The 24,283-nt window shown below is 40.9% G+C and overlaps 1 protein-coding gene across 2 annotated transcripts in view; it reads right to left on the bottom strand.

Moving 5' to 3' along the window:
- The window catches only part of Slc9a9 (solute carrier family 9 (sodium/hydrogen exchanger), member 9), a 560,897-nt gene that overhangs the window by 246,985 nt on the left and 289,629 nt on the right, over positions 1-24,283 (bottom strand). For both annotated transcript variants that reach the window (XR_003947936.1, NM_177909.5), the window contains exon 9: positions 22,983-23,071. Coding sequence is in view for 1 of the 2 variants with exons in the window: in NM_177909.5 (NP_808577.3) it covers positions 22,983-23,071 (89 nt within the window). In the remaining variant the exon portion in view is untranslated. The remainder of the gene's footprint in view (positions 1-22,982; positions 23,072-24,283) is intronic.

The following is a 24,283-nucleotide window of genomic DNA, read 5'->3' as shown; positions in this document are numbered from 1 at the left end:
GATCATAGATTATCCAGATGTCAAAGAAACTAGACTTAGTTATGAACTAACTCTACATGCAGTTAACTTACCAACTAGTCATCATGTTTTAAAACCCTATGGAAAACATTATTTCTTTATTTTTATGAACTTTATTTAAATTAACTCAGATTTGAAAAGGTGTGTTCCAGTGAATAAGGAGGCCAAAGCTTCAGCAAGCTAAACACCCTCCCCATGTGAGAGAAGGACTCTTTCACCAATTTTGCAGATGAGGCTTAGCGGCTCAAGGAAGTTAAACACCATGTTCAAATCTTGCCGTTGGCCTTGATGTGTCCCCTAGAATAGGGAGGCAGCATGTGAGTGTCCCACATGCTCTTTCTCTGGGTGGCTTTGGAAGCAGTTCTTTGTGTATGCTGGGAAATAGCATGCAAGTGTCATAGCAACTTGGGAGCATTTTCTGAGGGAACCTCTATTCTTTTTAAGCATACCACTTAGATAATATCGATAACATTTTTGTAAAATATGCTGCATATCTAAGAAAAATATGAACATATTAAAATCCAAGTTAAACTGATGGCAGAAGTGTGAAAGAACAAAATTACCAAATCCCAGAGGTTGTAAGCAAAGAGCAGATGGCATCAAAAGTAGCTTTACTTGCCCAACGATGAGAAAGAAGAAGAATTAGAATTGATAGGAACATGCTTGAATTATGACTCAAGAAGGCAGTGCAGTGCGAAATGCTACATACGTGCAGCATATTTGTGATCAGATTAAAATTGCTACAAAGACGAGGAGAAAATAACCAAGATATTAGAAATCACCATGCTCCCCTTCAAGTAGCAGGATTTTTCAAGTTTCGTATTTCTCAACATATGTGAGAATTAAGTTGTCTTTATAAAGAGAAGCAGCTAGAAGAAAACCGCCACTGAAACCATCTGGCCCGCGGATGTGAGGCTGGATTTTGTAAACGAGCAAGAAACTTAAAGTCTCAAGCTATAGAAATACCTGCTTGACCAAGGCTGTGAGCAGACCAGAAGCATGGCTGAAAGCATTGTGGAGGAAAGTTCCCAGATCTTGTTTTCTCATCTCTGAGAAGGACTGCACGTGCATGTTCCAATGTACTGTGTCCAAGCAGAGAGGGCAAGCAAGACAGTCACCGTAGCAGTCACCACTCTGGGGTCACAGCAGCACAGTAAAACAATGATTTGGGAAATGACTCCAAGCTAGTAGACTTACTTCCTGCATTTTAGTATTAAGGAAGTGGATATGTGCTTCATTTAAGAGAGTAAAAGCACTCTTCTGCCCCCACATAGGTTCCCGCAGCTCTGCTACACTCTGCCTCCTCCTGGTATCCTTGTTTCTAGCCTTCAGACTCCATTTCTAAGGACACTGAGAACAATTTATTCATCTTCAATTTATTTGAGAGGGAAAGAAACCTCATATTTTATAATATTAATTCCTGAAGCACATTCAAAAACAATTTTTATTCCTTGCTGAACTTTGGGTCTTTGAAAGATATTAATGCAGACAGTCTTTGATATATTAAGAGTTGGGAGCCATTTTTAAGGATCCTGAACTTCGCAAGCCTTAAAAGGTGGTCTGAAGGCAAAGTGTGCTATCTTGTGTGTTGAAATGGATCTTAGGCTTCCTGCGGGGCAAGGGGCCTCTGGCGCCCCTGGGGTTGTAGTCTTATCCATAGATTATGTTGCATTCATTTAAAGCTGGGCTGCTTTGTAGAAAGAGTCGGGGTTATTTGGGGTGCTCCTTTCTTATTTTAGAGTAGGTTTTGCTGCCTGCAGTTCTGAAATGCTCTCCTTACAGGTTTAGATGTATATTCTTAGGATTCTGAAGCCACAAGAGAACAGCGATGGGATGCTTTGAAAGTGCATTTCCAAGCCGTCATTGGCCTTTTGGAGATTTTTATCATTTTGGGTTTTGCTATTTCTCACAGACAGCATGCAATGTGAGCCCAGTGCTTCTTTTTAGGGTTCAGTATTGTATTAGTGCACGCTGGTGTTTTAAACAGACAGGAGAATGTTAGAAGCATAGCAGGGTCTAACATTGTTACAGTGTTCAAAGGATAGGTGATAATGCTTAGAACCTGTTATTCATGTGTGTGTGTGTGTGTGTGTGTGTGTGTGTGTGTGTGTGTGTGTTGATGTTAGAATTTTTCTGCTGTTTCAGAAAAGTAAAAATCAGGGAGCCTTAGCTCAAAACTGAAGATTTTGAGGTGCCTTGAGCACATTTTTTTTTCTCATCTGATGGAGTAGTTGTCTTGGTCTTCATGTGCTTAGCAGAACTTTATCTGAATATGTTGGGTATCTTATAACAGACAGTCACCATCCCTATGGACGCCTTGCTCCTGTCCATTTTCCACCTTAGTTTTCCAAAACACAGATGGGCTCATGCCATTGCTTGTAGATCTTGGAGAGCTAGCTCCTTATTGTCTATCAGATGAAAACTCATCATCTTAACATGACGTTCCAGGCTCTTCCGGGTGTAGTGAGTGACCAGGCCCATCTCCCTCTCGAGTTAGGACCTTTCTTTTCACAGACCCTAAGCAGTAGAGGCTGCAGGGGCCCCAGCTGAGGATGCTTTGCAGTGGTCAGTGGTTTAGGCAGAGGGGAGACAGGCTTAGTAAAACAGAGCAAGGCATCTTATGCTAATAGCTAGGACCTGGCAGGAAGTATGAGCAGACTGGGGCTTCCTGGGGGCACAGGTAGAGGTAAGTAAATGTTACTGAAAGTAGATGCTCAGTGCACAGGAATAAGAAGAAGACTAAAGCCAGAGAGGGCTAGAGAGAATGCCTCTGTCCTTTGCCTCCTTCTGTGGTAGGCTTTGCATGAAATACAAGCCCTCATGGAAGGGTCAAGTGTGACTCCATTCTTTGAGAGGACTCATATTCCCACACTCAGCTCTGTGCTCTGTCACTATAGGCTCTGCGACCTTTGTCATGACATTTTTGTACTTCTGTATCTCCTTTTACCTAGCAGGAAACTGTGATATGACTTAGTACACGAATTGAGGATTAGTTAGGGATGTATTAAGTTTGGAGGATTAAATAAAGTCAGTCCCATCTGTACAGAGTAAGATTTCTGTAACCTTAGTTGTTATATCACTATGATGAATTTTAACATTGCTTTTGTTTGTTTGGAGATAAGAAAACAGAATCAGCCTAGTGTAATGACCACAGGAACTCATCAGTCCAGGTGGTGAGCTTTTCCCATGTTAGCATTCTAAGTCCCACATCCTGGAAGTTGCTCATGACTGAACATGGGCAAACCTCTATGACTGGGGACTTTACAAACAGAGCACCATCCATCAGCTGTATTTTTTTTAATTACTATGACCAAATGCCTGAAATGATTTAAAGCAGCAAAGGTTGCATGGTTTTATAGGGCCGGGGTTGTGTTTGTTTGGGCCTGTGTGCTTTGACAGAACATCATGGTGGCAGGACCACAGAATGGAAGAAAATAACAGTTTCTTCATTTCATTTTACATTACTTAGAGAAATGGAGAAAGAGAGAGAAGAAGAGAGAAGGGGAGAGAGAGAGAGAGAGAGAGAGAGAGAGAGAGAGAGAGAGGAGGGGAGGGGAGGGGAGGGGAGGGGAGGGGAGGGGAGGGGAGGGGAGGGGAGGGGAGGGGAGGGGAGGGGAGGGGAGGGGAGGGGAGGGGAGAGGAGAGGAGAGGAGAGGAGAGGAGAGGAGAGGAGAGGAGAGGAGAGGAGAGGAGAGGAGAGAACAGGCCAGGAAGGGTCATGGCATGATAAAGTGTTATGGACATTCCCTCAGTGGTCTACTTCTTCCAGCTAGGTTCAATATTCTCCCTTTTACCACCTCTCAATAATGCCCCCATGCTATGGATTTACCGTATTCACCTGTACCTTATTCACCTCTCAATAATGTCACCATGCTATGGATTTACCGTATTCACCTGTACGTTAGGTCAGAGCCTGCGGGATCTAATCATCTCTCGAAAAGACATGCTTTACTAATCTCATCACTTTTCAGACCAATCAAGTTGATAATCAAGAGGAACCAAAACAGCTACTTAGTGGCACAGACTTGCGCCCCCCTCCCCCTCCACTTCTTTTTGTAAGGCTTAAAATATCAACTAGGAGCATTTCCTAAGATCTGACCTAGGGAAATATCCTACTACAACAAGGAGGAGGCTGAGGAGGAGAAATGACCTTTTATGTGTTCATCTCTAGCCACAGACCATTCTTGCTAGTTTAAAGGAAAGGTTTGTGATTTAAGCACTAACAGTATGGTAGGCACCAGACTGCCTGACAGATGAGAAGTTTGTTACTGCCATTGTGTACTTTCTTCATGACTCAGAGCTCAGAGGAGCGAACACTATGAAGATATAGGAATGTGAACTGGATAAGAGCACAAGTTCAGAGAGAAGGAACAAAACCTAAAGGAGACTATGCATATCTAAAGATGGGGAAGGAAGAGCGGGAGCAATAGTGAAAGAGTGGAGCAAAAGTACAGGCTTCATATAAGGTGAATCTGTGTGCAGCACCAACTCCTTTCCTTTATGACATCTTTGAAGATAGGGAATGACTTTCTGGATGGAGTTAGCATTTCCTGGCCTGACCTATACCATCACTGAGAGAGTCAGGAAATGGCCCCAGTAAGACACAAAGCATAGAGTACTCATCCCAAAAACTTCAGAAAAGAGGCAGTTTAGCCCAACTTTCACTGGGTTCCATCTTGCTTCCTTTTTATTCTCTTGTTCTCTAGATGACAAAATATGTGGAAAACTGAAGAAGAAGAAAAAAGAAGCAAAGAAAGCAACTGCAAGTGATCTTGGTAACTGTTAGCATATATGACATGAGCCTTTTTAATGAAGATTTATATAAAAATCCATTGGGACAAAAAAGTGCATATATATATATATGGTGCTGTTAAGAGGGCTCAGCTACTAAAAGCAACTCTTGGTAAAGGTACCCACTGCCAAGCCTGCCTGATGCCCCAAGTTTTATCCACAAGCCCACATGATGGAAGGAGAGAACTCATTTTTGAAGGTTGTCTTCTGACTGTCAATGTTTGCCATGGTATCATATGAAAGTGACCCTGGGACTCTCTAAGGCCTTTGCAGAGTCTGTGGGGACTACAGGATTTTCAAGACCCTATACAGTGGAGCTACACTTCATCTTTGCACTCATTGTCATGAATAGAGTCTAGTGGAGGTTTCTGAAGACTGTAACTTGTAACATCATAATTTAATGTCCGTTGAAGCAGATAGAATTCAGCTGCCTTCTATAAATCAGACATTTGTAGATTTGCAAAAATTTAAACAGGAAGTGTTGCCTATGTTAACATGTAATATTTTCATTATTATCATTTTGAAATAAATTACCTAAAATTTTTAAATCCTCATTTAAACTTTCTAATATGGGAAGATTGATCACTGTAATTATTCCTATTATGGTAAATGTTTAACAGTTGGCCCTTTGGGAGGAGTGGGAGAGAGCTGATGTGTGGTGTCAGCTGATTGCACAGTGTGAATTCACCCATGATGTCTTCAGGTTGTTGCTAAACCTGAGTTGGGAGTTAATTCCAGCTAGCTCCCCTGAACATGGTTCACAAAATCAAAGTTCTTTGGTAAAACCTCAATAATTTCTAAGTCTGTAAAGAAGCCTTGTTCATAAAAGATTATGAACTGCCTATGGTACTGGCAGATCCCCTTTAATCTCAGCCCTCAGGAGTGGGGACTGCAGCAGGAAGATCTCTGTAAGTTCTAGACCAACCTTGTCCACATCATGAGATCTTGTCTCAAACAAACAAACCAAAATCACAAAAGGAAACATGAAAAACAAATTAAAGTGAACAATAACAACAACAAAACAAACAACTCACAAACCCCAGCTGTCCTAGTTTACTGCTGAGATAACATTTTGATGAAAAGCAACTTGGGGAAGAAAGTGTTTATTTAGTTTATACAGCCTGATCATGGTTCCTCACTGAGAGAAGTCAAGGCAAGAACTCAAGCAGGAACCCAGAGGCAGAAATGGAAGCAGAAACCATGGAGAAATTCTGCTTGCTGGCTTGTTCTTTATGGCCTGCTCAGGCTGCTTTCTTAAACACACCAGGCCAACTTGCCCCAGGGTGGTACCACCCACAATGGTATAGGCCCTTCCATATATATATATATATATATATATATATATATATCCATACAGACTTGTCTACAAGCCAATTTGATGAAAACATATTTCCAATAGAGGTTCCCTCTTCTCAGTTTCCTGGAGTTTGTGTCATGTTGACAAAAAAACTAACCAGGGTGCCAACTAATCAACCAACCCAACCACCCCAACCAACCCAACCAACTAACCATACTTGGAAACTTCTAGTGTATAGTATAATCATATTTTTTTTTGTTTTAAAATGCAGCTATATAGAAAAATTCTGAGAAGATTTATCAGTTACCCCTATGATGAAACAAAACAAAAAAATCCCAAAACCCCCTGCATTTACTAATAGCAGTCGTTTCTAGAGGTAGAATGAACAAGCAAACAACAACTACAAAAACCAAAACCAAAACCAAACCAAAATGAAACTTAGGTTTTCCTCTATAAAGTATTGTGGGCTTGAATTTTTATAAAAATAATTAAAGTCTGATAGAAAGTAGGAAAGAAAAGAAATGTATTTTAATTTATTGTTTGGAGCTGCCTGGGCTTTGCTTTTCCAGTTGATGCTATGAGCTTGTTTGAGTAACAAGATTTCTTTTAGCCCTATAACTTGGAGTCTGGTCATGTTCTCACCCATTCTGGCTCATTCATTCCTCATATTTGAGATCACCATAAGGATGATGAGCCTTTATCCATCAAAAGACAGCTGTCCCAGACAAGCCCCCATCTGCCCTGGCTCTATTCTTCCTAGGGCCTTTTGTTTTTTTCCACACTTAGTTAGTCTTTAGCTCTCTTCTCAAGGACTCCTGTGACATCCACTGAGTCAGACTTCTTTTTAATGTCCCTGAAAAAGGTGAGTGTGTGTGGTGCAGGGTGAGTGGTGATGGGCGAGGAGTGGTACAGGGAGGCCCCCTATAGTTGCCAGTGGTAGCAGAGCCAAGATGATCCTTACTCCTAGTGCCCCTGCTGGCCAGGCTTGCTCTTTATAAAAGGAATGCAGAGGCTCATTCATTTACACTACAAAGGCATAAGTACAAGCCTACTGGGGCAAACAATTGGACACAGTAACACACTGATGAAGGAGTAGAACATGGTCCTGCTCTTAGCACCAAATTTCCAGGAATTACAGTGACTTGGCCCTTCCTCCTTGACAGACACACTAATATACCAGAAGATTCAGGCATCCCAGGGCTCCCTTCCAACCTGACTGCCTCGTTAGGTGTGGAAGGTGGTAGAAGACTGATATCAGGACACAAGACAAATCAGCATTTATATATCTGAGTCCTGGAATGAACATACCTATGAATCCAACCCAGTTGAAAGTTTGCGAAGGATGAATGTGCCGAGTTATGAAAAATTGTATTACCGAGGCTGAAAGATTGAAATAGTCAGATGAGCAAAGCATCTGCAAAACATAGCAAATTGACCTTTGTTGTGGCAGAGATCTATAAGTGTGAAAAAAATTGGCCACAGCCAACTTTTAAATATCATATTTTTTAATCATTTGGAGGTGAAGGGATTTAAAAAAAAAAAAAACATGTCTGAGAGTTGGAGAAAAGAATTCAAATAGGCCATTGCTGTGAATATGCCTCTGTCAGGGAAAGGTTTTTGCAGCTAGAGTGAAATGGCATTTCTTTGTTAATGAGGTGAACATTTATGAAGAGTTATTATGTATATTTTTCAAAAAATAATACTGTAGATCTTTCTGTAATGCAATAAATGTCTGGGTGCAATCCACCTAGCCTATTGTCTAAAATATAATGCAAATTCTAACATAAGCGCCTATGAATAAATCGAGTCATATCTCACAAGTCGTAATAATTCACAGAGCTATGGTAAATGGTTTTCTTATTAGAGAGTTCATACAGTTACAACCAGAGCATAATAACCACCTTGCCCGGATTCACTTACAAACAGTTCTATTTATCAGAATAAACCCATACTGTATATGTTGAAGATTAGTACAGTTATCATTCAATACATAAAGAGTCAAGACCAGCTCATAGGAAATAAACTTGATGTTTCTGGGGTCATGGAAATCTTGAAGTCAGAAAGATACACAAGTAAAATTTAAAAGAGACACATAGGTTCTTTTAGGATCTTTGAAACAATTTCTACAATGACTCTAAATGACGTGGATCTTCCATTCCGCGGAGCTATAAACATGGTGTGACATTTTGAGCGTTAAGGGTAAAATACGAATATCTTAGAGTGGTTTTTTATCAAAATGGTCGTCCTGGAGCCCAAATTTGCTGAAGACTCTACCCTTTCCACAGTACCCTGTGCTACATACCTCCAGGAGCACTGTGGTACCCTTCCTCAGGTCAGGTCCTGATGCTCTTGGAAGCCAATGTGAGGAGTATTTCAAGAGGACAATTCTTGGCTCATGTTAAATTCTGTAGTATGGTGGCCCTGTTCCTGCTTACTCTCAGAAACAGCAACAGTGCAGAGTTTGGGGCCTGGAACCCACCCGTGTCCTATGTGCTGATTTAAGGGTATATTTATTGGCTTAAGGGCTTACCTGGCTTCACATATGACAACACTGGTCAATGAGTTTTGATAGTAGACAATGACAGAAAAAAATATCTTGAGAAAAATGACATTCATTTACCTTGACAGTTCCTTTGAGTCACCATCCTTACTAACGTCACTGGGAGGCTAATGGCACGTGTAACATTTTGCTTAAAAAATAAAAACCTTTATAAAGTCAGATTTTGTGTGCTTGCATCATAAGCTGAAATTTTCAATGCAATTTAAAATCAAGGATTTTCTTCTCACATTCCTCAGCTGAGGTATTGAAAAAGGATAAAAAACATTGCTTTGAATCCATTACTCATCAGAACATTTGTGTCAACAATAGAAAAGCAACTCCACTTTCATTTTGAAAGACAGATCTGATACCTAACTCCTGGAGGTCAACACTCACATCATAATGTGTGACCGAAGTACTGCTTGGGAAGACTCAATGGCTCATACGCCCTTACAGCGCTGACAAGGTATCCCATATAACTTACATATGCATCACGGAAAGATCTACATTATTTTACGTATATCTTTTTTCAATATATGTAAAACTGAGCCATTTACGAACACAGAGATTAGAGAAAGTCTTAAAGACAGCTTAAAATACTAATGTTCTGTCATGGAATTGGGATAATTTTCATATCACAAAATGTGCTAGTACAAATTGTTTCTCAGCAGAAAGAGAAGTAGAAACCTTGATTCAGCTACAGCTTACTGTTCTCAGCCAATGACACAGGGGAAATACATTGTCATGCCCAACTGGACATTATTAACGAATTTGCACTCTTTAAAATTTTGTTTTTCCTTAACATCAGAGTTCACGGAGTGACTTTTCTTGGCATTATATGTTAAATATGATTTTTGGGAACAGAGTTTTCGTTATCTTTTTTCAAGTCCTTGAATACATTCCTTTGGTGACAACAGGGCTTCCAAGTACTTATAACTTGTCAGACAAAGGTGCTCTTTGTGGAGGGGGATTCATTGAATGCAACAAAATATCTTGAGAATGAGGGCTCTTGAGAGCGTTAAAGATTCTCAAATATGCAACACAAAGTTATAGAACACTTTCTCATGAATTATAACTTTAAACACACACTTGGGTCTTCTTTGAACATTTACCTCATTATATATAAAAGATTCTATTTTTGTGTAGTTCTGAAAAACTCAGTGCCTTCGCTTTTAAGAAAAAGTCATGGAAAGCATTGTCCTAAATCACATATGGATAGAATGCTAATTGCACTCATTATCACTTAAGAAACATTCCACACTCAGCTGGCAAAATTGCAGATTAGATTTCAGTCACTGAAGCTTCAAGAGTACTGAGTCCAAGAAATGGCGTTTGTTGGGGGTACCAAATAATTCTAGGTGAAGGGGACAGATTTTACCATCTTCCAGGTTTAGAATAGTGAGCACAGTATATGGATAAGAAGGGGTCTCTGTAGAATCAACTGTGAGCACCTTTCCAAATGCATTTGTGTAGGTGAGGCTGGGAGAAACTCTTGATTCCCAAACTGAAGACAGAGGAAAGATCCATCAGCAGTGGGAATAGAATCATTTCCAACCTCTCCTGTGTTTCTACTTACTATATAGTCTCATGCTAATGCTCCCTGCTCTCAAATTCCAGATTCCTGGTCTGTGAACAAGAGCTAGTAGCATGAAGCTGAGTGGTTGAAGTCACAAGAGTTACAGAGGTTAATTTTAATGAAACTTCCATAGACAGTAAATGACAAATATTTTACAAATAAAAACCAATGGATATTTTACAAAGTTAGAGTGTGTAAAAATAAATTTAATTTTTTACAGTAGGGCAGTTGCACGTGCTATGATTGCTACAGTGGGTCTGTGACTTGTCAGTGAAGCCTCTAAGTGAGGTTTGAGTAGGTGGACAAGTCACCTCAAAAAGGATTCTGTGGATTTGGGCTTTGGCAGTAGCATTGCCTTTCCAGAGCTGAGAACTGTAGAATGCTTATTTTGGTGATCTCTTGGAATCATCCTACCTACAAAAATATATGCATTTATACAAATCTTGGTGTCGCTTAGTCTCCACCTACTCCCACAGAATATAAAATTCCCAGCAGTTTTCTTTTTTTCTTAAGTTTTTATAGAAACCCCAAAGGAGAAGTTTCTTAATGACTCTCATGTCCCCCCATCAGCAGGTATTAAAAATTCTGCCTCCGAGGCTGTACTTCAGACCCAATAAATCAGAATCTTTAAAGTGGCATCAATCATATGGGTTTTCAAAAAAAATTCTCTGGGTGTTTCCATGGTGTAACCTGGATTGAGGACTGCTGCCCAAAGCCCACCAGTATGTAGCTACTCCTTACCAACACACAGAGATTTTTACTTTGCTTGACTGGCTCAAAACCCTTTCCACTTGCCAGCCGGAAGGACCCCAGTCAACCCTTCTATGTAGAGTCCAGCATCTTCTAGTTTCTCCACTCTGTCATTCATTAGAATTACTTAAGTAGACCTTATGCTGCATTTGTGCCATAGTCTAGACTAAATAAATCATAAGTCCAGGTCATGAGATCCAGGTACCCAGGATTTGTGAACAACATTTTCCCATGTGTACTGCCTTAGCTGTTTCCAAGAGAGGTGAGATATCCCTTGTCATCCTAAAGGCATTGCCCGCCTCTGTGAGCTGATGGTGCCCTCCCACCCACAGAACTGCAGCGAGTCCCAGCTTGTCCAGATGTCACCCCAAGCTTCCACCCACACTCAGCATGGTTTGTCACTTGTAATCCCAGAACTGTCTTATTCCTTGGGGCACCTGTTATTTCTGTTAATGGCATCTTAAGCCATATTTTCCTGCCTCTTTGACTTTGCCATGTATGGTTCTTTCTAATAATTTTCTTTTTCTCAAAAAAAAGAAAAAAACAGTAGTGTGTGTGTGTGTGTGTGTGTGTGTGTATTATTTTTTTCAGAAGTAATCCCTTTCTCTTCTTTGGACACTTGCTCCAATTCTTTCTACTTTTATTTTCTTCTTATTCTAGGATCCTGAAGAGGATTAGTCCCCAGTAAACTTACATTTCTGATGAAACTATTCTGCCTCTACTCCCATCCTACCCCCCCTCCTGAAGCATCAGTCAATATTGTCACTGTACAGGTATGCCAGCAGGTAAGAGAGTGGGTGGTCAAGTTCATCCCACAAAAGGATGCTGGCCCTTAGGCTATGTTGGATTTGCCTCTCAAGGCTCTTTCTTTAGATATTAACTTATAAATATTTGAACTTCAATTATGAATAAAATTCAAATTCCTGGTTTGGGTGTTCTAGAACTCAGGCAAATCAGCAAGCAGGTCCAAACACATTTTATAGGCTATGAACGTTCTAGAGACTTTAAGTGGTGTTTCCTGCCTTTAGTGTAGAGAAACTCCTTAAAGCATGTCATATATGAATTCTACAAACAGCACAGTCATTCCAGGACACACCTAGTAGCAATTTTAAGGGAAAGAAATGTTCCCTTAAAATCAGATTACTTTTCTCTGGATATGTTCAAACTTTCCATTCTTTGAATACTTAGATGAATCAAAATTCTCATATAGACCTCAACCTTGTGCTCTAAGAGCAAGACAAAAAGCCCAGCAATAAATCAACACAGAAGGAAAGAATGATGGTGTTTCCCTAAGATGGTGCCATAAATTATTAATTTATGCCAGAAACGAGTACAGACAGTGTCATAAAAATGGATCACTCTGAAATCAGCCTACAGACCACCATTTGAGAAGACCTGCATTAGGACATAGAAAGTTAAGACATAGTTTCTCTTCCCACCCTAGAAAAGACCCTATATATAGAACTTCCTTTTAGCTATCTAGAAACTGGCAGAGTCAGATCTCAGAAGATGGACCTTCTGCCACTTCCCATTCAAAGTGCTGGCCATGAAGCCCTCCCTGCCTGCCTGTTCCTAGTGGTCTGAAGATCTGCTCTCAAGTGTCCAAGCCCCTCAGAATCATAGGCAGGGCAAGAAAGACAAGTCAAGAGCTGAGCAAAATGTCATCTTTATGGAAATCCAAAGTAACCCTATCCAGACAGATGTCTCTGTGACCCTGTTTTGATCAGTCTCTGTGGAAGTGTAAAGTTCTGCGACCACAGGGTCTCACAGTGACAACAGGATCAAAACTTCTTTTTCTTTAGTTTCCACCAGGCACCTGTTTCCTGCTACTTTGATTTTGAATGTTCACTTTGACTTGGGCAAGGCACAATATGAATGGGGAAGAAAAGTCTCACTTCATAGTTCTTAACATCTTGGGACAACAACAACAACAACAACAACAACAACAACAACAACAACAACAACAAACCCCACAGCCACAGTGAAAGCTCGTTACCTGGTGCTCTGTCCTGAGCAGACCCACTATCTTGTCTTTTCTTCTCCCTTGAGACAAGTTGGGATTCCAATCCCCTCCAGCCCCAACCTTGGTGTCAAACAGCACAGGTGTTCAAATGACCTTCCTAAAACCAAATTCCCTTTCAGGCATTATATCCAGGGCTCCAGATCATATTTTCTCTGATAGGATTGTTTTTGGACTTTAGAGTCACGTGTCTAGAAGCAATTCAGTCTCTTCCCTGAAGGAATGAGACAGAGGCTTCCTGTTAATTACATTCTCTAGGTCCTTCAAGGCCATCAAGGAAATGGCAGCTTGAAATTTGGCCATATTCTCCATAAACACACACTTGGGCATATGCACTCAGCCTTGATGTTTTCTGTGCTGCACCAATAAAATTTAATTAAAATGTGTAGAAAAATTACAGTCATTTCCATTTATCATCCTCAAATGCTATTATGATACTAAAGCCCTTCATACCTGTACCTATAAGTAGGATGATAAAAATATAATGAGCCATTAAAGGGGGTTATGCCACTACCATCCTTAGAAATTTTAAGGTAATAATGGGTAACCATCTGTCTTGAATGTCATCAAATAGGGACCAGGACAGTTGATGGATTAAACTCTATTCAGATACATTTTTTCTCATTTTTGCATGGAATCAGATATAATCAAACAAGAGTATGGGTTATAAATATTTATGGGTTGCTATTTAAGCATTGATGATGGTATGTTTTGTTGTCTAAAGGTGAAAGGAGAGATGAATGAATGGTGAGGGGTATGTGTGTGTGTGTGTGTGTGTGTGTGTGTGTAAGTTAAAAGTTTATTTTAATAGCCTACATAGCTCTCAGCCTCTTTGGTTTTCAATCTTAAAAATCCCAACTACAATGGTAGGTTATGTATTATCAACAAACACAGATGGGAGTTAATAGACCAGGGAGATCATTTGAGTAGTTACACTCCGACTATAGCTTTCCACAGGAGAAAAAAATATTTCCATGAAAAAATTCAGGGGGGAGCATGGCTCCTAGTTTGTGTCTTCATTGCCTTTATCCTCCTTGTCCTCTGGGATCCAGTGCTTGGAATGCAGAGGGAAGAACTCACTGGGGTTCCAAATGGCCATCTGTGGCCCCTGTTGTTATGTCGACTGTGGAGTAAGGCTTCTGGACTAGGGGTTCACAGACATTCTGGGCACTGAAAGTACAGTACAGTGTGTTCTTGCTTTGATGTGGGAGCCTCACTGTCATTAGCATTTGAAAGGGTCCACTTATTAGTCAAACTACTAAATGTCCTTTGTACAATATAATGAGTTTCATTGAAAGGAATCACCAGCTCACTACAGAGAAATTTAAACACTTTGCCATCATTTATAAATTCAGCCCTCCTAGGATAATATTTTAAAGGTGCCCTGAATGAAGAGAAGAAGAAAAGCGGTAGGGATCCTGACAAAAGAAATGTAATTAGAGTCAAAAATAAAGGCAAGTCTATGCTTTCTGTAGATATCTTTGATCTTCTCAGAAGTCAGGGAAGCGCGGGCATTGTTGCTCCCCCCCTCGCTCTCCCTCAACTGTCTCAGAACAGGTAACTGGCATGAAACCTGACTGCTTTTGTTAGTGTATTGAAGGGGGAAAAATGCACAAAACCATAATCCTAGACCACTGTAATGCAAATCAATAAGGCAGAGCCAAACTGCAGGAGACACAGTAAGTAAAAGAACTGATCTTGAGCCTTCTCTCCATGCCTCTGGATTACCCTAGATGTTAGCTTTATGCATCCAGCTCATTAAATTTAAATTAATGCATGCTATCAGAGTTAAAGAAATCATTAATTAGCACATATTGTTTCTCCTTTCTAATTTTTATCTTAGAATGTTCATGGTCATAATCCCGTTATTCATTAATTTACTTATTAATTCAGTAAGGTTTTATTGAGTGCCTAAGCCCAAGGCAAAAGCCAAATGATGAATTTCCATAAGCCTTTCTTACAAACCAACCATCCTAAGAGATGTGGAGTCCAGAGTCTCAAAAGGCCGAAGTAAATTTAAATAGTATTTGGATGAGTGGCTTATTTCAACGAAGTGCTGTATTAAGATCAATAACCACATTGCTCATAACTACCCTTCAAACTTCCCTCAATAATGTCATCAATCTGATTATTATCTTCCATGGGTCTAAAGGTCTTAAGCAATCATCAACCTAACTGGATAGTGTTGTTCAGAAGAGTCCAGTGAGAACTACAAGGTCCCTCTGGGCTCATCTCCTCATTTTGTTTCTTTCTCACATGTCTCTTCCCTGTTCTCCTGTCTATACCAGCAGCCTCTCCCTACTTCGCTGAAGCCTTATGACTCCCACATACCATGTTGACTCCTTTGTCTTAGTGACTTATGTGTTATGTGTTTACTTACTTAATTCCCTTTGCTTCTATGCCATGTATATCTCTATGTAATGTGATTACCATTAGAACCAAACTTCAGCCCCCTCCCCCCAAGTTCTAAATTAGCTTCTCAGGATCATCTTGTTGTGAGTAAGCCATTCAGTCCTCTCACTCCTAGGACATGTTAGGCCTCCTTCCATGTTAACACTTGCCCCATGGGATGATGCTAATATAGGATAGATCGATCATATATGGACGTAACATATATTAGAAACTCCTTAGGGGAATCACTGTCTTATATGCCTTTGTTTCCCAGGTTGTCTGTCATGTAACCACTGTCATGCTTAGTACATGCTCAGAACATGCTTAAAATGAAAACACTGAAAAGTCTTTTGATCAAGTCCTGAGATCCTGGATGCTGGCAGTGTGTGGTTTATGCTATCTATCGTCTGCTGCAGATGCCAACAGGCTTTGGGAAAGCCATTGCAACCACTCACTTTGGTTCAAGCTCAGCATTTTTTCCACAAAGAACCATTTAATTCTCAGGATGAAGTTTTCCTTCCCAGTGGGAACTAATGATGTTAATTTTGATTACCTCAATCATGAAGTCAATTTGGCAACGTCAACCCTTTATCTCATCTCCATGCATTATCATTTTTAAGCAAGCTATCCCTCTCCAACTGTAGTTTAAAAGAAGGAACTGTATGTGTGTGTGTGTGTGTGTGTGTGTGTGTGTGTGTGTAACTTATGATCAGTGGTCCACTGGATAGTATGTTAGGAACGTGTTTGACGACACATTCAGTTTAGTGATTCATTTTAAAGTGAGAAAATGGAAGGTCACATGGATCGAGTGTCCAGGGTCCTGCTATCAGCAGCAGACTCCACTTTGTGGCCTCTCGGTCAAACATCCTTTTGTCATATCATCTTGCTTCTCTCATATTCCAAGTCCTTTATTTGAATTTTCTTGCAAAGTCATGCATAGCACATTCAATTTGGCTCCCATTGTCTCTTTTTATTGGAAATTTAAATTTGGATTTGCATTGCTGCTTTCCCATTCAATGGCAATAAACACTAAAAATATCATGGGGGGGAGTGGAAATAAAATAAGCATCTGGAAAGAATGCTATAATGAAGGTGCCATTGTTTGCCTATGAATGCTTGACAAGGAATCTGCCTTTTGAAAGCGTGTACAACTAACCCAACCATATCATGGTCAAGAAGGGAACATGCCCTTAAAGTGATAGATTTTCAAAAATTATAGAGGAAATTTAAGAAAAATTAATGTCTAAATCAGTTTAAAGTGTGAAAAAGCTAGCCAAGTGTGATAGTTTAACAAGAGTGGCCCCCCTATATGGTCATATATTTGACTGCTTGGTCTCCAAGGACTGGGGTTGATTGAAAGGTTTAGAAAGATTAGTAGGCATGGTCTTTTTAAGTAGATGTGGCCTTGTTGGAGGAAGCATGCCACTCATGGTGGGCACTGAGGTTTCAAAAGCTCATGCCAGGCCCAGTGTCTCTCGTTCTCTGCCTACAGACCACAAAGTAGCTCTCAGCTACTGCTCCAGCACCCACCTGCTTGTCACTATGCTTCCTGCAATGATAACAAAACCTCGGAAACTGTGCACGAACCCCTGATGAAACACTTCCTCCTACAAGAGTTGCCTTGGTTATGGCATCTCTTCACAGCAATGAAACAGTGACTAAGATACCAAGCATATACCCACTTCTCTATGACAATCATGGAAGCCTTGTTGAACAAGTGATAGTAACTGATACCCTCCTACCTACTAATGACAAGCATTTAATAAGAGGTCAAATCATTGGATCCACGGCATCAGACAGTCTGAGGCTGAAGTTCACATCTGAGAAGACATGGCAAACCTTCTGATTGGTCATCTCTTTTTCACATCACTCTCCAACACACACAGGGACTACTAGTCCCTAAAGCTAGCTACCCAATCCATTTTGCTGGTCTCCATTGAAATGGAATTCCTTTGAAAGGCTTGTTTATACACCATGATGCTTACTTTTCTTTCCTCTTCTTGTCTTAGACCTGTTTTGATTGTTTTTGACTCTACCACTCTGCCAGCCTGTGGTAACACAAGTTTCGACTTTCCTTGATATTTCATCGCCATTGGAAGAACTCACTACATTCCTTAATGAGCTCATGCCGCCCTTTGCTTTCTAGGAGAGGACACTGTCCCAGCTTTACTTCTTCCAACTGACCATGACAACTAACTTGAGACCATTAACTTTTAAAGTGAGAGAATTTGCTTTAGCTCATAACTTTGGAGGTATAGCTCAGGACTGATTGGCTCTGTTGCATTAGGCTTGAGGGAGAGCAACATATTACAGAGTTGTATAATGGACTAAAACCATTCACCCTGTGGTCAGGAAGCAAAGAAAAATGAGGAGGAGACGGGGTTTCATAGTTCTCTTCAAGGGCATATCCCAAGTGACCTAAGACTTGCCACGATCTCTCAATGTCAGCTACAGGCTATTGACTTTCAACATTGCATGCTTGGCCTAGAGGGTTTTCCTGGATGGTAAGGACTATACTATGTCCAGCTAGTGACACTACAACTCCATTTCACTGTGTAATGCACACCCCAAGGTAGAGAGTCAGCAAAGGTTCCTGATTGTCCTACAGCTGATTAATCTCACAGCCTTCCCTGGCTAATGAATGGCACCTCTGCTATTGAGTCAGGTACACCTACAGGCCTGTGGGAAGTTGCCCTCCTGCTTCTCTACCTCATTCAGATGCTCTGTGACTTGGTCCTTGTTACTGCCTCTCTTACTCTCTTTGATTCCCTTTCTTCTAGCCATGTTTGTCCTTTTGCCCTTCTTATCAGCTGTTCTCAATCTCTAAAGCCATCTACTCCAAATTTTAAGATAGTTCCCATTTTCATCCCCTTAAAGTTTCTGTCTTGCCAAGGACTTTTCTGGCTAACCTATTGAAAAATTACAAACTCCAATCCTATCTCCATTTCTTGTTCTTCTACTGGCTTCATGACTACTGTATTCATAATCTAGTGCCATTTATCCTGACTACTATAAAGCTTGTCTACGAAAGGACCCTTTTAGTCTATTATATTACATGTATCTTGAGTGGTGTCTGGTTAAAAAGGCTTTTTAAAATGGTAGTTAATGAATAAAGACAATTAGTGTTAGTCAAAGGAGCTATCTCTTAGGTAGAAAGGTATATACAAATTAATGAGTACTTCGGGTGTGTTAATGAACAGTAAGTAATTTCTTTAGCTGCATATGTATCTGCTAGAAATTATTTTAAGTGGGAAGTATGGGAAAGGATCTAGAAATTCTGGTAAAAAATGAATAGCTTGGAAATATATGGTTTTGCAAGTTAGCTTCCTTCAAGGTAAAGTTAGTTGATGGAAAACCCTGGAAGTTTGGCCCGATAACTAGCTTGCAGGTCTGCCGTGGGGAAGAGTGTGGAGGGAGGAAGGGCAGAGCCAGGCTGGGATTCTTGTGAGTGGTTCAATGCAGATCTTCTTGGTAGCTGCTATGTGTGGATGCTCACTTTGAATATCCCTATTAGCTTTTAGTGTTTAGGACCAGAGGCAAGGCTTACAAAATGTGCTGGCCTCCATGACAGAGTTTCATACAGAGAATCAAAGAGCCACATCCATTCAGGGAAAGGAATTGTGCCATGTTTATGAGCTCCTTAATAAGGTGTGTCCCAACTGACTGTGTGACTCCTTACCCTGGCCATAGCATGGGGCCCCTATGTTCCTTTGTACCTAAGACATGGAAAGGCTGAGTGGTTTTTCATGCCACAGGCTTAAGGAAAAAAATATTACTTAACATTTAAAAAACAGTCATTTTACAAAACATATTTTAAAGTGAAAATATAATTCTTGAAAAGGCATTTGAATTCTCAAACAACATACCATTTTCAGAAGGCTTTATTTCCAGACAAAGCTATTTGATTAGCTGGGATAGACAAAGTTGATAGACAAAATTCCTTTAAAAATGTATCACCCTTAGATTTTATAATATAACATTGATTTATGATGATTCCCCTCAAAGTTTCCCTTGTTAACTTCCTACTTTCCCATTACATGGACCTGGAGAGAGAGGCAAAGAGGTTCAACAACTGCTCTTCCTGTTGGCAATGTGGACACAGTGTGGGAAGTGATACTGTGTTCTCCAGCCATGTGATGCCATGTTATATTTCCCAAAGCATCCTCAGGTTTAGTGGCGATGTAATAGCCACATCTGTAACTCATATCTTGGGGATTCTGTACAACTCATAGTGCATCTCCAACTCAGATGTGGAATTGGAACTTCTCTTGCTACCTTGAGCAGACATGGATGAGTATGTCTGCTCTCATTTTTTTTTCCAGAATGGTGACCAGAGACTGCATATGAGAATGGATAACCCACACATGACCCCATATATATTCATAGGTATGCATGCATAGATAGATATACATGTATGCATATGTTATCAGAGGGAAGTGAATTAGAAATTATAGATACTGATCAAAGAAAAGAAGGAAAGACAGAAGAGAGTGGAAAAGAATCAGTGTTTATTAAGCCCCTACTTCACCTAGGCAGAAGCCAGTGAGGGATCAAGGATCAAGGGTGTGCAGTTATCTGGATGTTAAAGAATAAGCTTGAAGAAACCTCTTTCTGTAAGGAGGGAGAGTGCTGCGGGATGAGCTGGAAGCCTGTCAGCGAGTGCTCCTCATGACACTCAGAGGAGAACAGAAGGCTGTGGGGCCCTGATTTTGGCTTTGTCTCCCCTCGGTGCTGGTCTGCCGTCTCACCCTGAAACAAGTTATCTTTGAAGTGCTGCTGAGCAGTCTAGATAGCACGACTTAAAAGTGCAAGTCCCTAAACAGGATTTAGCTTCCCAGAATACAAATGCTAGGAGAACCAGAAGAGGCTCTCAGAAAAAAACAGCCCAAGACATTTCCCTTAAGCCCTCTGAGAACAGACCGCTACCAGTCTTTACAATTTAAAACACCCTGGAATTGGAGGTGTGTGGGTATTAGTATCAGGATTTTGGCTTATTTATTTCTGTTTTACTTGAGGGCTGTCAAGAGGTGAGGAATTGCATTTTATTATGTTTCTAAAACATCTACCTGAAGTAAAGAGAGAGTGGGGGAAGGGTAGCCCTGCAAAAATCCCTGTTCCAGAGGACACAATGAGGACAAGCTGAGATTGAGATGTGACAGGCAGCGCTGAATGAAAGCCAGCATTAGCTGCTGCTGCAGAGAGTCCTACCTAAGCCTGCAGGAACTCCTGGCCGGTTTCAGATTTTGCTTGATGGTGTTTTACTCTCCTGGTGCCCACTGTCCAGCATCATGTGGTGAGAAGTCTCTGGCTTCTCTGCCTTTTGTTGTGTTTTGGGTAGACTCATGACTGAGTCCAGTTCCTCATCATGCCCTATAGCCACAGTCCCTGCCATTTAGTACTGTAAGCCTTACTCCCCGCATGTTGGTCAGTTGCTTCCTGTGTTGTACTGAGCCATATAAGATGATTAGGAAAGGTGGTACAAGCTGATGATCAAAATGGACTTGTTTCGGTATTCACAGAATGACAGACACATACCTGGCCCTGGCAAAGCTGCCTTGGTGAAGTGAATCCCAGAACACATACCCTAACAAGTCCACAGACATGCAAGCAAGTTCTTTCCACGTAAAGATCACCAAGGCTGCCAAACAAAATAGTGGATACTTATAGACATGGAAACTAAATGCATCCTGCGTGATGTTATTTGGATAACCAGTTTATGTTGTTGTTGCCATTAAATAGCAAAGCTAATTTGTCTAGGTACTTTTTCCTCATATCTACCAGAATGAGCATCCTAAAGTGAAGCACCAATTATCCTAAAGTTTGTCACTTTAATAATCCCTTTTTGAGCAGAGTTATACACCCCTCCCCCAGATTTATGTGTTATGGATCTAATCCTTAGTGCTCCAGAAATTGACCTGAGGAAGTAGGGTCACTGTAGATGTAACTAGTTCAGATGAGGTTGTGTTGGAGTATGGTATGCCCTGAGCCAATATAATTGAGGATCTTATCAAAAGAAGAAATTTGGAGATAGGCTGGCACCTGGGAAAACCATGTGGACAGCAAGATACCCATCGGGATAATCTGTCAATTCAGGAACAAAGTTGCCAGAAAACCACCAGGGTGGGGGGTGAGGAGAGGGAGAGGGAGAGGGAGGGGAAGAGGGAGGGGGGAGGGGAGAGGGAGGGAGAGGGAGAGGGAGGGGGAGGGGGAGGGGGAGGGGGAGGGGGAGGGGGAGAGGGAGAGGGAGAGGGAGAGGGAGAGGGAGAGGGAGAGGGAGAGGGAGAGGGAGAGGGAGGTTGATTTTGATTTTCTGGGCTCCAAAGCTTTGAGGCAATGATTCCTGCTGGTTGCTCTAATCCAGCAGTTGTCAATCTATGGGTCACAATCCCGTATCAGATATCTTGCAGATTAGATATTTACATTACGATTCATAAGAGCAGCAACATTTTAGTTATGAAGAGGCAAGAAAATAACCTTATGATTGGTGGTCACCACAGCGTAAGGAGCTGTATTAAAGGGTCTCGGCATTGGGAGGGCTGAGAACCACTGCTTTCTATGTTTTAGGGTGGAGTTCAGCTCCCTTCCTAAAGCACATACAATTGATCCTTCTTAGTTTGAGGCTGCCTGCATTGTCTCATTCCTCACTTGTGTCTCCTTGACTCAGCTTTTCTCTACCTGTAAGTCCACTGTAAACCCATCCACAGAGCATCAGTGAATTCCCTAAGAGACTGTGCCAATCCCTTGGCTTCACATATCCCTTTAACTACTCTCCATCGCTCTAACTCTCCATCCCTTTAACTACTCTCCATCTTTTACTACATCTGACTTGGTATCTCTTTACTTTTCTTTTCCTTGCTCCAGATTGGGTCTTGTCTCTGGAAACTTCAAGCTGATTTCTCCAGCCACAACCATGGGAGCAGGCCTTATAGGACGTTCCCCAAATGCTGTTGAGATATTTTTGTCCTACTATCTAGTACACTGTGGATTGTGTGCTTCTTATATGCCCTGACCTCATCAATAGCCTTCTCAAGGTGTTTACCCCTTGAAGTAAAGGCCACATTCATTCTCTGCATTCCTGCTATTCAGGATGAGCTTGGCACAGAATGGCTTAGTAGAAGGAGTCTATGTATGATTTTCTGCAGATACCCACACACCAATATATCCTCAGACTAAGGGAAACACATTTTGCTCATGTGGCAATGGACAGTTGAAATAAAAACATTCAATTGGTGACCAATTGCTTCCACATTCTTCTTCTTTTCCTCTTTGGATAATTACCCACAGTCACACATTTTATAATGGCTTTAGATGTAAGTGACTGAATTATTACAGACTACAGGTCTTTCATCTTCAAGACTGACAATCTATGCTTCCATCTCTCCGGAGGAAAGAGACTATTATAGCTATATTTTTGCTTACCAAGAGAATTGTTAATGGTTATCCTAGAGGGAAAAAAATCTATCAATATCTAACCTACAATGAAGCCTTAAGCGTACTTTCTTCCTTTACTAACGAAATGCTTTTCACATGCACTGTCAGAGTGGCTACGGAGCCACGACACCAAGAAAGAGAGAAAGCCAGTCATGAGTTTTTCCTTTACCTGTTTGGTCCTCAGTTTGGAATCCGATGACAGATTGTTGTAGGTGTAATGTGCCTGTGTGACTCCACAGAAGAGAACAGCAACTATGCCTGAAACCCAAAAGAAGAGCAGTCAAAACCGAAGTTCTTTCCCAAGTCAAATGCAGGGCTAGAAAATGGACTTGCTGTCAGGAGAGGCAAAACTCTCGATAATACCATAATAATGAAACCCAGGTAAATCTTGCTACTTGCTTTAAAGAGGTCATAGAATGGAAACATATAGGAAAGCATTAAACAGTAGAGACTTACTAAGAATGGAAGAAGTCTCTTTCTGGAGAGAAATGATGTTGTAGTCAAGAGTTAGAAAAGCTACTCTTAGAAACATGTGAAGAAAGAAAATGTGGGAGTCAACTCTGGGTTTCCCAGATCAAGGGCCAACTATTTAGCCACATTTTCTGTAGCTGGCACATCTACTTTCCACTGTGTGCTTTGGGGAGCCTGGAAAGGTTCCTGTAGTACCATAATTTAGTATTAAATCTATGAGTTACCAACCTAAGACCTGGACAAGGCTTTTGTTGCTCTGTCCAATGCTGCTGATTGCCAAGTATCAGACAAGAGACCTCATGTGCCTCTTTGCATCTCTGGCGAAGCTTGGCACACTCTTTTTGCAGCTGAGTACCAAGGAACACCTCTGACCAAGCCATTCACTTCTGGAAGGTGGTAGGGCTGTGGTCTTTTCCAGTGTGCTTCCCTCCAGCCTATCCCTGGCCAGCAGCAGGGAGTATTTCTTAAAGCCACATTACTCAGATCTTTAAACACTACAAGAAATCACACATGCCACATGCTACGTGGGGTCAGAGAATAACAACAGGACCAATGTGTTATTTGTTCCTTGGCTCTGCCACTCTCTTAGTGTCCCTGGGCTGGGTGGACTTTGGTGAGAGCTGCACTCTACTTTGGATTAAAGATTAGATTAATTATGGGAAATTGAGCATAGAGGGGGGCTTGGGGAAAAGCATAGGAGATAAGTACTCCTCAACTCAGAACAAGGGGACTGAACTGAATTTTAAGCAGCAGAGGTTTTCCATCTAAAAACACTCATAAATTAAATGCTGATGATCCTTAAGAGTATAGAGCTATGTGAGCTGAATACTAGCATTTCAAATGAGCTCGAAATAAAGGATTTTAAAGGGCTGAGCTTTTTCATATGTAAACTGCATGCATTTATTTACATGGTGGTTATTTTTCAAGTTGATATTAGATAAAATATTGTTAAAACATGTTTATATATTACTAGTACATAGCCATTTATTTGCATTGTGA

Source organism: Mus musculus, chromosome 9 (assembly GCF_000001635.26).
Source record: "Mus musculus strain C57BL/6J chromosome 9, GRCm38.p6 C57BL/6J".
Classification (NCBI taxonomy): Eukaryota; Metazoa; Chordata; class Mammalia; order Rodentia; family Muridae; genus Mus; species Mus musculus.
Note: the sequence above shows the minus strand (reverse complement) of the source record. Positions and strands in the feature narration are given on the sequence as shown.